Source organism: Quercus robur, chromosome 10, assembly GCF_932294415.1.
Source record: "Quercus robur chromosome 10, dhQueRobu3.1, whole genome shotgun sequence".
Classification (NCBI taxonomy): domain Eukaryota; kingdom Viridiplantae; phylum Streptophyta; class Magnoliopsida; order Fagales; family Fagaceae; genus Quercus; species Quercus robur.
In genome coordinates, this window is record NC_065543.1 from 41265980 (window position 1) to 41278755 (window position 12776).

Consider the following 12776-nt stretch of genomic DNA (forward strand, 5'->3'; position numbering starts at 1 on the left):
CCATCACTTTGCCTCCGCCACTGTCGACAAACACAAACCATACCCAAAATCCATTAGCACAAAAATCATCCACTCACCAAATCCACTGTAATTCGACCCACCAAAAGCAGCTCCACCACAATCTGACTTCCAGAAACTCAACTCAACAATCTTAGATAAATGGTTTTAATCTCTTCAATCTGGGTCTTGAAGGGCAGCGATTTTCGAAGCTGAATAACTGGGTTGGATTCGGTAGGGATTGGCGCCATCAGTGGTCTATCGTTGGTGGGTGTTGTCGTTGGTCTCACTGGTTTGGTTGGGGAGAGAGTTTGAGAGAGGGATAGAAGAACTAAGAAGAAGAGGGAGTGAGCGTTTTGTAAAATGTTTTACAATTGATTTTTTGGTAAAATATTTTACAAGTTTTTATGCACAAACTTTGGTCAAACTGAAAATATTTTACAGCTTTGACTATATTTTACATGTAAACAAACACTTGAAAATAAGAAAATATTTGACGGAAAATATTTTACTTCGAAATAAACGGAACGTTAAATCCAAAAGTTGGGATTAAAAATGAAATTGTTAAGTTCCATTTAGAATTAAAAATTAGAGATATAAATAAGTTCTATTGATGATTAGCCTATTGTAGATTAATCTTAGCGGTTGGTTTTGTAAATAGACTAAGGTATTTATGCACAATTTGGACTCAATTTGAGACCAACAGTTAAGTTTCGTCCAATATTAACATTGGGAGATATAATTTATCGATATGAATTATAAACCATTTTGAAATAAAAACTATATATATTATTATCAACAAAAATATCTTTTTGACCTCTATATTTTGACCATGTTTTTAATTTAGTTTTCAAGGTTTTATAACTTTATTTTAGTCCTTATATTTTAAACTTCTTGTCATTTTAATTCCTACTGTTATCTTATTTACAAAGAACCTCATTTACAAAGAACGCAATCTTAAGCTAATAGTAAGTTTCTCAAAAAAAAAAAAAAAGTAAAAAAAAGCTAGTAGTGAAATAACTAGATACCTTTCTTCCTTTCTGTTGGCCCGGAATAAATCTGTGACCACTGTAAACTGTTTTTTTGAAATACTGGCAAACCAAAAAAATGGTCATATACACAATAATTGACATATTATTTTCTAGTCCAAAGACTAAACAATATTTATTATTATTATTATTTTTTTTTTTAAGTCTAAACAATAATATATCAATATATGTCATATGTGTCCGTATCAAAGTTGTTTACTTCGAGCACCACGAACACGTTAACGTTGTTCAAAAGCTCAAAATCCCCAAACCAAAACTAAAGAAGACAAGCAAACATGGATTCAATTAACTTCATCAAAGGCTATGGCAAAGTACAAGACCTTGAACTCCAGCATCAATCTCCAAATCCAAACACAAACACACAGAAGAAGCCCCTTGTCACTGCAGTTTCAATCTTAGCCATTCTCTTCTTGTCTCTAACCCTCGGTGCCATGTTCGGAGTGCTTGTCCACATGGCCGCATCTGACCCACCTGATTTACCATCATCATCATCATCCAACTCGGCCGAGCACGACACTGACTCAGTCATCAAAGCCGTCTGCAACGTGACTCGCTACCCCGACTCGTGCTTCTCCAGCATAACTTCATTTTCATTATGTTCATCTTCTCGAAAACTCACTGACCCAGAAGCCATTTTCAAGCTCTCTCTCCGAGTCTCCATCGCCGAGCTCTCTAACTTCAAGAACACCATGATTTCGAATTCAAACCAAGGGGTTGCTTTCTCTGACTGTCGGAGCCAGATAGAGGATGCGGTGAGTCGACTCAATGACTCGCTGGTGGCGATGGAGGTTTGCTCAGGAGGAGAGAAGGCGTTGACGGAGACCAAGATCAGCGATTTACGGACGTGGATCAGTGCTGCCATGACTGACCAAGAGACGTGCTTGGATGGTTTGGAAGAGACTGGGTCAACGGCTCTTGATGAAGTCAAGACCAAGATGAAGAAGTCACAGGAGTACACAAGTAATTGCTTAGCAATTTTGGCTAATATCCACACCCTTCTTCGCAATTTCAATATGCCCCTTCATTGAAATTTGTGTTCCTTTTTAAACTATGTTTAATGAACAATTTGTGATCTTACTTTTGTATGTGTGTGAGTGTTTCTGAAGTTAATTTGTTATCTTATTTGTGCTTATAAGTTGGTAATGCATGTACAAATTGTATAAGCAATCCATATATTGTAGTAATGATTTTTTGGATTGCAATCTCTTCTTTTTGTCAAGATTGATTGATTCTTGTTTTATGGGAGTAAGAACTTTGATACAATTCGAAATTCTACAATGCTTCACTGAGTTTGAGGTTGAGAAAACACAATGATCTCCCTCAAGCCAAGTTCCATTGCAAATTCCATGCCCTTCTGAGCTACCCCTTTCATGCCTCTCATTCTGAAATCTCCAAATTAACAAAAATATGGTACATCAAACCACAAATTCTTGAGGCGAAGATTGTTATTTCGGGCATTTTAACAGAGCTCTTGTTCCCCCTTTGGCACCTTTATAAAAACACAGTTTACTTTGCTGCCATATTGCTTGTACTGATGGGCAGAGCCACATTGAATGGATGGTCATGGTTGTCTCAGCCTCCTCATGACACAATTCACATGTATAAGTCGAAATAATCCTTTTGCGAAACATATTTACTTTGGGGAGAGAATACTTCAGCCTATAAAGCTGTGTTTCATTAGTTTTTGTGACTGTCTATCAATTCATTAACAGAGGCATTTGCATCTAGAATTCTATGACGAGACATAATCATATATGTAACCGGAATAGCCGTATAGGCAACCGTTGTTGTGCAAACTTTAATGTGATGACCCATTCCAACCCACCACATGGACCCTCTCTCTATCGCCTTCCTCGCTTCCATAATACTACACCAAGCATACGATGGATTACCATGAAATTTAGCTTGCATAAAGTGACTTCCAGGAAAATATTTGGCCTTTAGCACCCGAAAGGATTGAGGGTGATGAATAGGTTGCTAACCTTGCTTGGCCAGTAAAGCCAAATTGAAGGTTTTCAAATATCCAAACTCCTTGCCACCTCTTCTCTTGGAACTACCCAGTTTTTGCCAACTCATCCAATTAATTTTGCATTCACTTCATTGTTGATCCCACCAGATTCTGCTTGCCATGGGGTTGATCTTAGTACCCTTATCAGGTAGTATAAATACACTCATTGTGTAGGTAGAAATTTCCTAGGCCATCGTCTTGATAAGAACTTTCCTCCATGCTTGAGACAAAAGCTTTTATTTCGAACCTTGTAATTTCTTTACCCAATCTTGCACAGTAGAAAAAAAAAACTTTAGTCTTTTATCTTTTCTCTGCCAATGAAGGATCGAGGATGGCAACCCCAAATAATAATCATACTGTTAAATACTATGTACACCCAGCATGGATTTAATTCTATCTTTAATACTGGAATGGGCATGCAACTAAAGAATAAAGTTGTCTTCTCAGAGTTGAGCTTTTGTTCTGAAGCATCCTCATATAACTATAGTAAATCCATGAGTTTTGGCATTCAGCCTTTGAAGCCTTACAAAAGAGAATACTGCCATCCTCTACTAATTGATACCAAGTGATCTTCCCAGCTCTCTCAGCATCAAGTAAAAGTGAGGTGAGGCCTTCTGCACACAATAAGAATAAATGGATTCCTTTGCCTTGTGCTTCTGGTTGGCTGAATATATCCTTTTAACATGCCATTTACCATCACCAAATATGTAGCAGAAGTATAACACATCAATACATCATCACCAAAGAGATCCATCTATAGTGATGAAGTGCATTACTTCTGCTTCATGATTGATTATGGTAAATAGAGTGCTCCAATCTTGTTAGTTTAACTTTCCCCCCTGAGAAAAACATAGTCAATGCTTTCACTATTTACACAAAATTTTAGTACTCTTTAGTCTTCATTATTTTGTTTGCCTCCTATCCTATGGTTATTGAGCATTTGTGTTTTCACGGCGGGGGTGAGATCTCTCTTCTAGATTTAGTGTTCCCCTAAGTGGCTCTGATGGATTCTTTTTGGGTCCTCAATTTGTATTGATGGTTCCCCTTTTGTAGATTTTTTCTTTGAGAGTTTTGATCTCTCCTAGCATATACTGCTTTTCTATTTATATTAACAACAAATTTCTGCAGCTTTCTCTAAAAAAACATAGTTTTTAAACAAGGGTGTGTTGGAAATATAGCAAAGAATAAACTAGTTTTGATCAAACTAAAATGAACCCAAATAGTTAGCAAGAACAAAAAATAAAGAGAGGTTTACAGTTCTAAGGGTTGACTCATGTCACCTAGAGTAGAATTCAGTGTGAATGACTCTCTTGGCTGAACAACCACCCAAAATTAGACTATATAATCGACCTTTGTGATGAATGCACTTCCACTCATGAAGGTTTAAGAACAACCTTCTAATACTCCAATCACCAAAAAAAAAAAAAAAAAAAAAAGTGGGAGAGAAAAGGAGAGATCGACTGTTTCTATTCGTAATAAATTTGGAGGTTGAATGGGTTTTGATAGAGTATTAAATAAGCCATGGATAACAATAAAATAATGAGTTAGCTTGATAAATGATAAGTAAGCTAATCGTCAACGGTCACTAAGAACTATTAAAAGCTCAAAAGTAAAAATTAAAAAAAAAAAAAAAAAGGAGAGCAAAAATAATAGCTTAAAATAAATTGACCAAAATCTCACATATCGCATCTCTCAAAAAGAATAGCGTGAAATATAGATAAAGCCCAAGTCCACATTAGACCCACTATCTTAAAATATTAATAGAAGTGAACAATAGATTATAAACACATGAATGGACTCACTTCAAACCAGGTACTCATAATGAATGATAAATTGTTTAGAATATGCATCCACAGGGTAATATATTATGCTTCTCTCTCACAACTCAACTTGTTCCACCTAGTGGTAGAGTCAGTATTTAAGTTCAAAAAGAGGGGGGGGGGGGGGGGGGGGGCGGGGGGGGGGGGGGGCGGGGGGCGGGGGGGGTAATTTACAAGCAATGCATACGGGCAAAAACACAAAAAATAACATTAGTATATTTACTATATTGTATTTTTCTATCAGGGATTCATTTACACATGAATAATTTTTTAATTAAAAATTCCATTTACAATTCTCATAAAAGATTTTAGTAGTTGGAAAACCCAAGTACAACTCATATGAATATGATATTGTTATATTTTAAAAACGAAATTGTGAACTTACATACACTTGAAAATTCAAAGTTTAACATGAAAACTATATTGAGCTTAAGAATTTATTTTATAATTATCTTTACATTTTATTGCTTACACAAATTTTATTAGTGAAGAATGAATTACTACATTAAAAATTTGTGATTCTTTTATCAATTTTATCAGGCAATAATAATATTATTTTTCAATCTTTTTGATTAAAATTTGTGTGTTTTTTTTTTTTTGAAACTGATGCGAGTATTCATTCATTCATTCAGGGACCTGGAATCCAAATACAAAGCTTGCAAGGCTGGAGGAGGTGACTCTTCCAACCATACCATATCCTCATTAAGCTGACTAGCATAGCGGGCCAAGCAATGTGCAACAGAGTTGTCGCTCCGCTTAACACACTCTACAGACATGCTCCTAAATCCTGAAGCTAACATACAAATGTCGTCATAGATGTGTCCTAGTTTAGACCTGTTAGAACGTGGGGATACCATGGTTCTCATTACCGTGATATTATCACCCTCAACTACCAGGTCCCGGAACCCCAAGTCAAGAGCAAACTCAAGGGCCTTTCTACATGCTAGCACTTCAGCTTCTTTGCTGCTCGCCACGGACGAACCACAAGCAGATAATCCAGCCATCACCTCTCCCAAGCTGTTCCGAATAATAACCCCAGCCCATGACGAGTTCGAGTTCACAAATATCGCGGCATCGAAGTTAAGCTTAAAAGCCAACCCCGTGGGTGGTCTTCACTTCTGGACAGAATCAATACACACACAGGCAGAAAGCTGAGTTTGTGCGTCTTTGAACTCGTCCAAAAAGTCTCTCGCTCGCCGAATAATTTTTGCTGGGTTTTGTAATTTTCCTCCATGCATAACCCGGTTCCGTTGATTCCAAATTGTCCAACAAAGCACCCAGAATAGTTCCTGCTCCTCTTCCTTCAATTTTTGCGTCAAACCTTCAACCATCTACATAAACTCAGGTTGTCCGGTGATGCTTTTCTGCAACTTCCTTATACTCCCCGCCCAAATATCTTGTGCCACCCCGCATTGCCAGAGAACATGAGCCATTGATTCAGTTTCCAATCCGCATATCTGACATTGCCCATCCTCCACTACCTTACATCTAACCAAATTCTCTCGGGTAGGCAGAGCATTTTGACACGCTTTCCATCTAAAGACCTTGATTTTGTTTGGTAAGTGCAATTTCCACAAATGCCGCCAAACCAACCCATGAGAATCTGCCCTTGAACTCTCCCCCTTGTTACTTCCCTGCCTTGAAAGTTCTCTAGCAACATGGTAACCCGATCTCACAGAATACTCCCCGTTCTTCATGTGCAGCCATATGAGCAGGTCAGAGGCATGTCTTCGACTTAGTGGCAAGTGAAAGATTGCCTCAGCATCCTCCTTATGGAATTTGGCCTTAATTAATTCCCGATCCCACTCCTTGAACCTCCAATCTATAATCTCTGAGACCCTCCACTCCTAATCCTCCTCCAATGGTGGATGGATCACCATATTAGTTGGATGATCGAAAATCCACTTGTCCTTAGTGACCCATATTGTAGAGACATCCCCCACCTGCCAATAACACCCTTTTTTAAGTATGGGTTAAGCTGCCATTAAACTTTTCCACACAAAAGAGCTATTTGGGACGTTCGAGGCTTCTAGAAAATTGCAACGTGGAAAGTATCGTGCCTTAAAACATCTAAACAGAAGGGAGTCTTGTTCATGTAGCATCCTCCACCCTTGCTTTGCTAGCATTGCCAAGTTGAAATACCTCAAATCTCTAAACCCCAAACCCCCTTCCTTCTTAGGTTGAGACAACACATTCCAACTCTTCCAATGGATTTTTTTCTCATTCCCTATTTGGCCCCACCAAAACTTTGCACACATTACGTTTAGTTCGTTACAAAGTTTGGCCGGTAATTGGAACACTCCCATTGTATAAGTTGGGATTGATTGGGCAACCGCCTTGATCAAAACTTCCTTTCCTGCTCTAGATAATAATTTCCTTTTCCACCCTTAAATCTTCTTCCAAACTCTATCCTTCAAAAAGGAGAGAATTCTATATTTTGCACGTCCCACCAATGTAGGCAACCCCAAATAAGATTCAAAACTGTCAACCTCTTTCACCCCCAATTCATTTTTGATTGCTTCTCTTTGTATCCCTTGTGTGTTGCTGCTAAAATAGATTGAGGACTTCTCAAAGTTGATGCATTGCCCGGATGATGCTGCATATAACTGTAAGGTATCTGTAATACACCTCACCTCCTCCATTGTTGCCCGGCAAAAAAACAAAGAGTCATCAGCAAACAAGATATGAGAAATTGTTGGTGCTCTCCTTCCAATAGATACCCCCTGAAGTTTGCCTTTAGCCTCCTTTTTGGTCAACAAAGTAGTAAACCCCTCAACACATAGGAGGAACAAGTAGGGAGATAAGGGATCTCCTTGACGAAGACCCCTTGTTGGTTTAATATTACTGAACGCCTTGCCATTGATACAGATAAAAAAGGAAGGGGTGGAAACACACGTCATAATCCATTCAATCCATACATCCGGGAACCCCAACTTGGACATCATTTTTTTGAGGAAATCTCACCCCACCCTGTCATAAGCCTTACTGATATCTAGCTTCAATGCTAGCATGCCTTTCTTCCCTGTTTTCCTGCAATGCATAGAGTGGAGCATCTCATAGGCCACAAGCACATTGTCCGTGATGAGTCGTCCCAGAACAAAGGCAATTTGGGTATGAGAGATTAGTTGAGGGAGTATCTGTTTTAACTTGTTAGCCATGACTTTAGAAATAATTTTATAAATGACATTACATAGGCTAATAGGTCTATAATTTGACATTTTTTCAGGCAACTTAACTTTTGGAATGAGTACAATATGAGTATAATTTATATCAGAATTCATATTACCAGATTCCAAAAAATCTGAGACAGCAGCAACAACATCATCACCAACAATATGCCAAAATTTTTGGTTAAAAAGAGCATTCATACCATCGGGTCCAGGAGCCTTTGTTGGTCCCATTTGGAATAGTGCCACTTTGATTTCATCAACATTATATTCCCTGGATAATATCTCCTGCATATTTGCTGTCATCTTGTGTTGCACTGCATCCAGGCATTCATCTAATTTGTCACATGCACCAGATTTGAACATATTCTCAAAGTACTCAGTCGCCACACCAACAATGTCCTCTATTTCTTCCACCCAATTATTATGTTGGTCTTTAACACCCTGAATCATGTTCCTCCTTCGCCGTTGTGAAGCTTTGGAATGGAAATATTTGGTGTTTTTATCTCCATGTTTCAACCACGAAATCTGTGACCTTTGAGCCCAATAAATCTCCTGCTTAAGCAGCAAATCATCAAGTTTTTTACTGGCTTCCAACATGCTTGCACTATTCCCATCTGTTGCATCCTCCATGCTAAGATCCTCAATCTTCTTTTGTAGTTTTTTTATTTCCTCCGTCTCGGGTTGGGTTTTGGTGGACCCCCAAGCAAACAATTCCTTCCCACACTTATTTATTTTATCCTTAGCTCTATTCAATCCTGTGTTAGCCCCTCCTACATTCTGCCATGCTTCCAAAACTGTTTTTTCACAATCCTCCCAAAGAAGCCATGACTCTTCAAGCTTGAAATCCCGTGATAGCCTTTTCCTATTTCTCCAATCCACCTTCATTTGCAAAACCAATGGGCGATGATCTGAGGCATGAGAAAATAGGTGGGTCACCGTACTTGCATGAAATTTATCTCGCCATTCTGCGTTTGCCATCGCCCGGTCCAATCTCTCCCTAGTGTTGGCTGCCCCCAGCCTCTTATTATTCCATGTATATTTATATCCAATAAAACCCAGGTCCGCAAGTTTGCAAGAATCCAAAACCATGAGAAACTCCTCCATTTGTTTGAAAGGAGGTGGGTACCTGCTCTGTTTTTCTGAAGAATGTAGTATGGCATTGAAGTCGCCGATGCAACACCATGGGCCATGTACCAATGAAGAAATATGGGAGAGTAGCGCCCAAGTCTTGTTTTTTTGGCTTGCCTCCGGCCAACCATAGAAGCATGTAAGCATCCATACGAAATCGTCCTCCTCTACCACTTTTGCAAGAATGAAGTTGTCCGTGTAATTTTTTACATCCAGTTGAACTTGTGACTTCCACAAAAGTGCCAACCCAGCCCTAGCATTTGGTTTCTTCACTACCACCTTATTCTGGAACGATAAGTCGCTGCACTTATTATTGAATCCTTCTCTGTCAAGGCGTGTTTCCATCAAGAAGCACACCGTAGGAGCTTGGTCCCTCACAAGTTTGCGAAGGCTACAAATTGTCTAAGGGTTCCCAAGTCCTTGGCAGTTCCATGATAATAGCCTCATCATGTTCGGCAAGGGTGTTCCTCCACCCCTGCCGTTTCATTTTTTTGGATATCAGTCTGTCTTCTACCTTTCTTTCTTTCATTGTTGTCTATCACCCCTTCAGAGGCAGCCTCCACTTCTTGTAACCCTCTTTTACCCAACATGGACTTAGCACAATCACCTTCAGTCCCCTTCGGCCCACAATCCATGCGTGCAAGTCTTGTCCAAGTGGGCCTTGGTTTATTTTATTTTCTTTCAGCCCAATCTAGTTTGTAGTAGTCACGTGCATGGGAGGAAGCTTGGTTAAATTAGTTTCTACTAATGTCGGTTCGGACAGGACAGGGACGTTCACTAGCGTTGAGCTCGTTCCAGCTATCTTAGTAAATGATTTCAACGTACCCATGTATTCCTTATTCGTTTCATCCATTACGTTGCACTTCTGACCTAAATCTGTCTCAATCCCATGACCTACGCTCTCATTTACTGCACTATTAGTGAATTCCGTAATTTTCGCTGCCTGCGTTTCATCGTCGACTTCCACTTCTTGGCCGCTGGTTTTTCCGATATGTCCTTCACTGGTTTCCTCCTGCTCATTCTCACCGTTTGGCTTCATTTTCCATGGAGAAGTTTGATTTCGGCCCCCATTTGCTCTCAGCCAATCGCCATATTGGCACTCCACCTCCCTACTATTCTTCATCCGAGCAAAGTGCTTTGCGTAATGTTTAAGATCGTGACCCAACTCTCCACAGAAGTGGCAAAATTAACATGGGGAGCCTTTCGTACTTGAAAGTCACCCACGTACGTAAGCCCTTTGATTCACCAATGAATGCCCCTCGTCTTATCGGCTTTGATGTTGGGAGCTCGACCTTCACCCTCATAAAGAAATTTTGTGTGTCTTGTGTTCTTCTTTTCTCCACTTCAACAACCTTGCCCAATCGGTTCCCTATTTCCGCCGCAACTATTGGGGATATCATGTCAAATGGAGCATCCCATATTTGTATCCATAGAGCAATTGAGGTAAATTTAACATTAGCCACTGTCATTCCTGGTTGCCATCGACGAAGCATTAATGCTTGGTTATCAAAAGTCCAAGGTCCACCCTTAAGCACTCGATCCAATTCAAAGTCAGATTTAAACTTGAATTGGAACAAGTTTGAACCCACCTCTACAATCTGTAGTTCCTCATCCAATCCCCAAGATCTCCTCAGTGTATTCTGGGTCGCCTTCTTATTGAATGATTTGCATGTGAGGAACTTGCCAATTAGACTCTGTGAACATTCTTCTATATCTTTCAAACGACCCTCATCCGAAATCTCAATCACCTCCTCCTCCTCCAATGTGAACTTCATTTTTTCAAGACTATTGACCACCTCGTCAGCCATATGATGTACCCACAGCCCAGCCAAACCAAAAATGCAGACCCTCAGTAATCCTAAGGGAGAGAGTAGACTTGCATAGACACGAGAGAGAGAGCTCCTATACTAGGAGAGTTTTGATAAAAAAAACTTGTGTTTCTTAATAGTTCTTTTATTATATATATATATATTTATATATTTATATATTTATATATATATATATATATATATATATTTTGAGCTTTACATTGATAGATTATTAATGATTTTATTTTCCTTCCATATTTAATGAAGTTTCCATAAAAAAAAAAAGTCCAATGATTATTTTATAAATGAAAAAGAAATATTTAAAGCAAATCCATGAATGAAAAAGAACAAGAAAATAAATGGATACAAAAATTAAGATGGGCCAGCCATATGGAGGGGAGGGAACAAATTGATAAAAGGACAAAAACCTTGAATCTCACACAACAGTAATTATGCTTGAGCTCTATTTCCTCTAATTCCTATTATTTAGTATAGAGTGTAGACATATGATTGGAGGTAGCAAACTCATGACATATAAGTAAATCTCTTAAAAAATTTTGGGCGGGCTAGGGGGCAATTGCCCCCCTCTACCTCCCTGGCTCTGCCCCTAGTTCCAACCTCATTATTAAAAAAAAAAAAAGAAAAAACCCAGATATAAGAGATCAATTTACCAACATGTCAAGTTGATAAAAATGATTTTGTAATAACTTATATATGTAATGAGACAAGTAACGAATAATTTGCAAATTTCTTACAGTTAATACAAAATCAAAGCCTTAGTAATAAAAATTTATTCAACATAGTTAGATAAGACTCAAAAGTAACGCAAACAAATATAAGATTTATTGAAATATATTTATTGCAAATCTTATTCCATACCTACAGATAGTGTAATATATTCCAAAAAATGTAAAATGAAAATAAAATAAAACAAATATATCTTTAAGTTTAGATTTCTAAAATCTAAAATAATTATATGTCCAAATATATTCCCCCATCTAACAGTAAGCAGTTTCTTTTAAAAAAAAAAAAAAATGAGTTCTGTTGTTGGAGTCACGGGAAAATGACGAATTTTTTTTGGAAAGTTAATTTCTTTAATAACCAAAATTCAAAATAACTAAAATACTTTAGAAGGATTGGATGCTCTCCCTCTCCTTAAACCCAACCTTCCTTCGCCCTCCTTTGTGTTGCTGTTGTCATCTGATTCTGAAAAACACATATTGGATCCTTTGCATATTATGGTTGTGGGAGGGCTGAGGACCGAGGAGCCCAACTCGAGGATATATTTTTCCAACTCGGGCAAAGAAAGATAGATGAACTACAAGGACTATGCCGACCCGAGGAGAATTAAAGATCCAGCGAGCAGCTGGCACCCTAAAAAAACCTTAGGACAAGGAAATGCATGGCAAAGGAAGGATACAAGAAGTGCAAGGGTGGATGAAGGAAGCTTCCTACAGTAGACATCTCCCACCTCCGCATTCAATGCTATGTACTAACTAAATTAGCTATATTAATGAGGAAATGACCCATAAATAGTGACTTCATAGCTCACAGCTCTTCTACCACCTCCAAAAGGATCTTGATGGGATAAGCATCCATAGAACCTCCCCTGGAATGTACAAATGGAGGGCTAAGATGCAAGGAAATGGGCTATATAAGAAAAGGAACCCCCTAGAAGATAGGGATGAACATTTTTCAAGAAAAAAGGAACAAGTGAGAGAACAAAGAAATACCCTATAAAAGAATATCATCCTTACTTATCAATATAAAATCTATCCTCGGACTCACCTGAGGAA

The 12776-nt window shown here is 38.5% G+C and overlaps 2 protein-coding genes across 2 annotated transcripts; one reads left to right on the forward strand and one right to left on the reverse strand.

The window, feature by feature from the left end:
- Window positions 1-1225: 1225 nt before the first annotated feature.
- On the forward strand, window positions 1226-2309 carry LOC126702355 (pectinesterase 3). The gene has a single exon (XM_050401049.1). The coding sequence runs from the start codon at window positions 1322-1324 to the stop codon at window positions 2072-2074; it is 753 nt and encodes a 250-aa protein (XP_050257006.1). The 5' UTR covers window positions 1226-1321; the 3' UTR covers window positions 2075-2309.
- An 8011-nt stretch (window positions 2310-10320) lies between these two features.
- On the reverse strand, window positions 10321-10947 carry LOC126704165 (uncharacterized). Its single transcript, XM_050403190.1, has one exon. The coding sequence runs from the start codon at window positions 10945-10947 to the stop codon at window positions 10321-10323; it is 627 nt and encodes a 208-aa protein (XP_050259147.1).
- Window positions 10948-12776: the final 1829 nt, after the last annotated feature.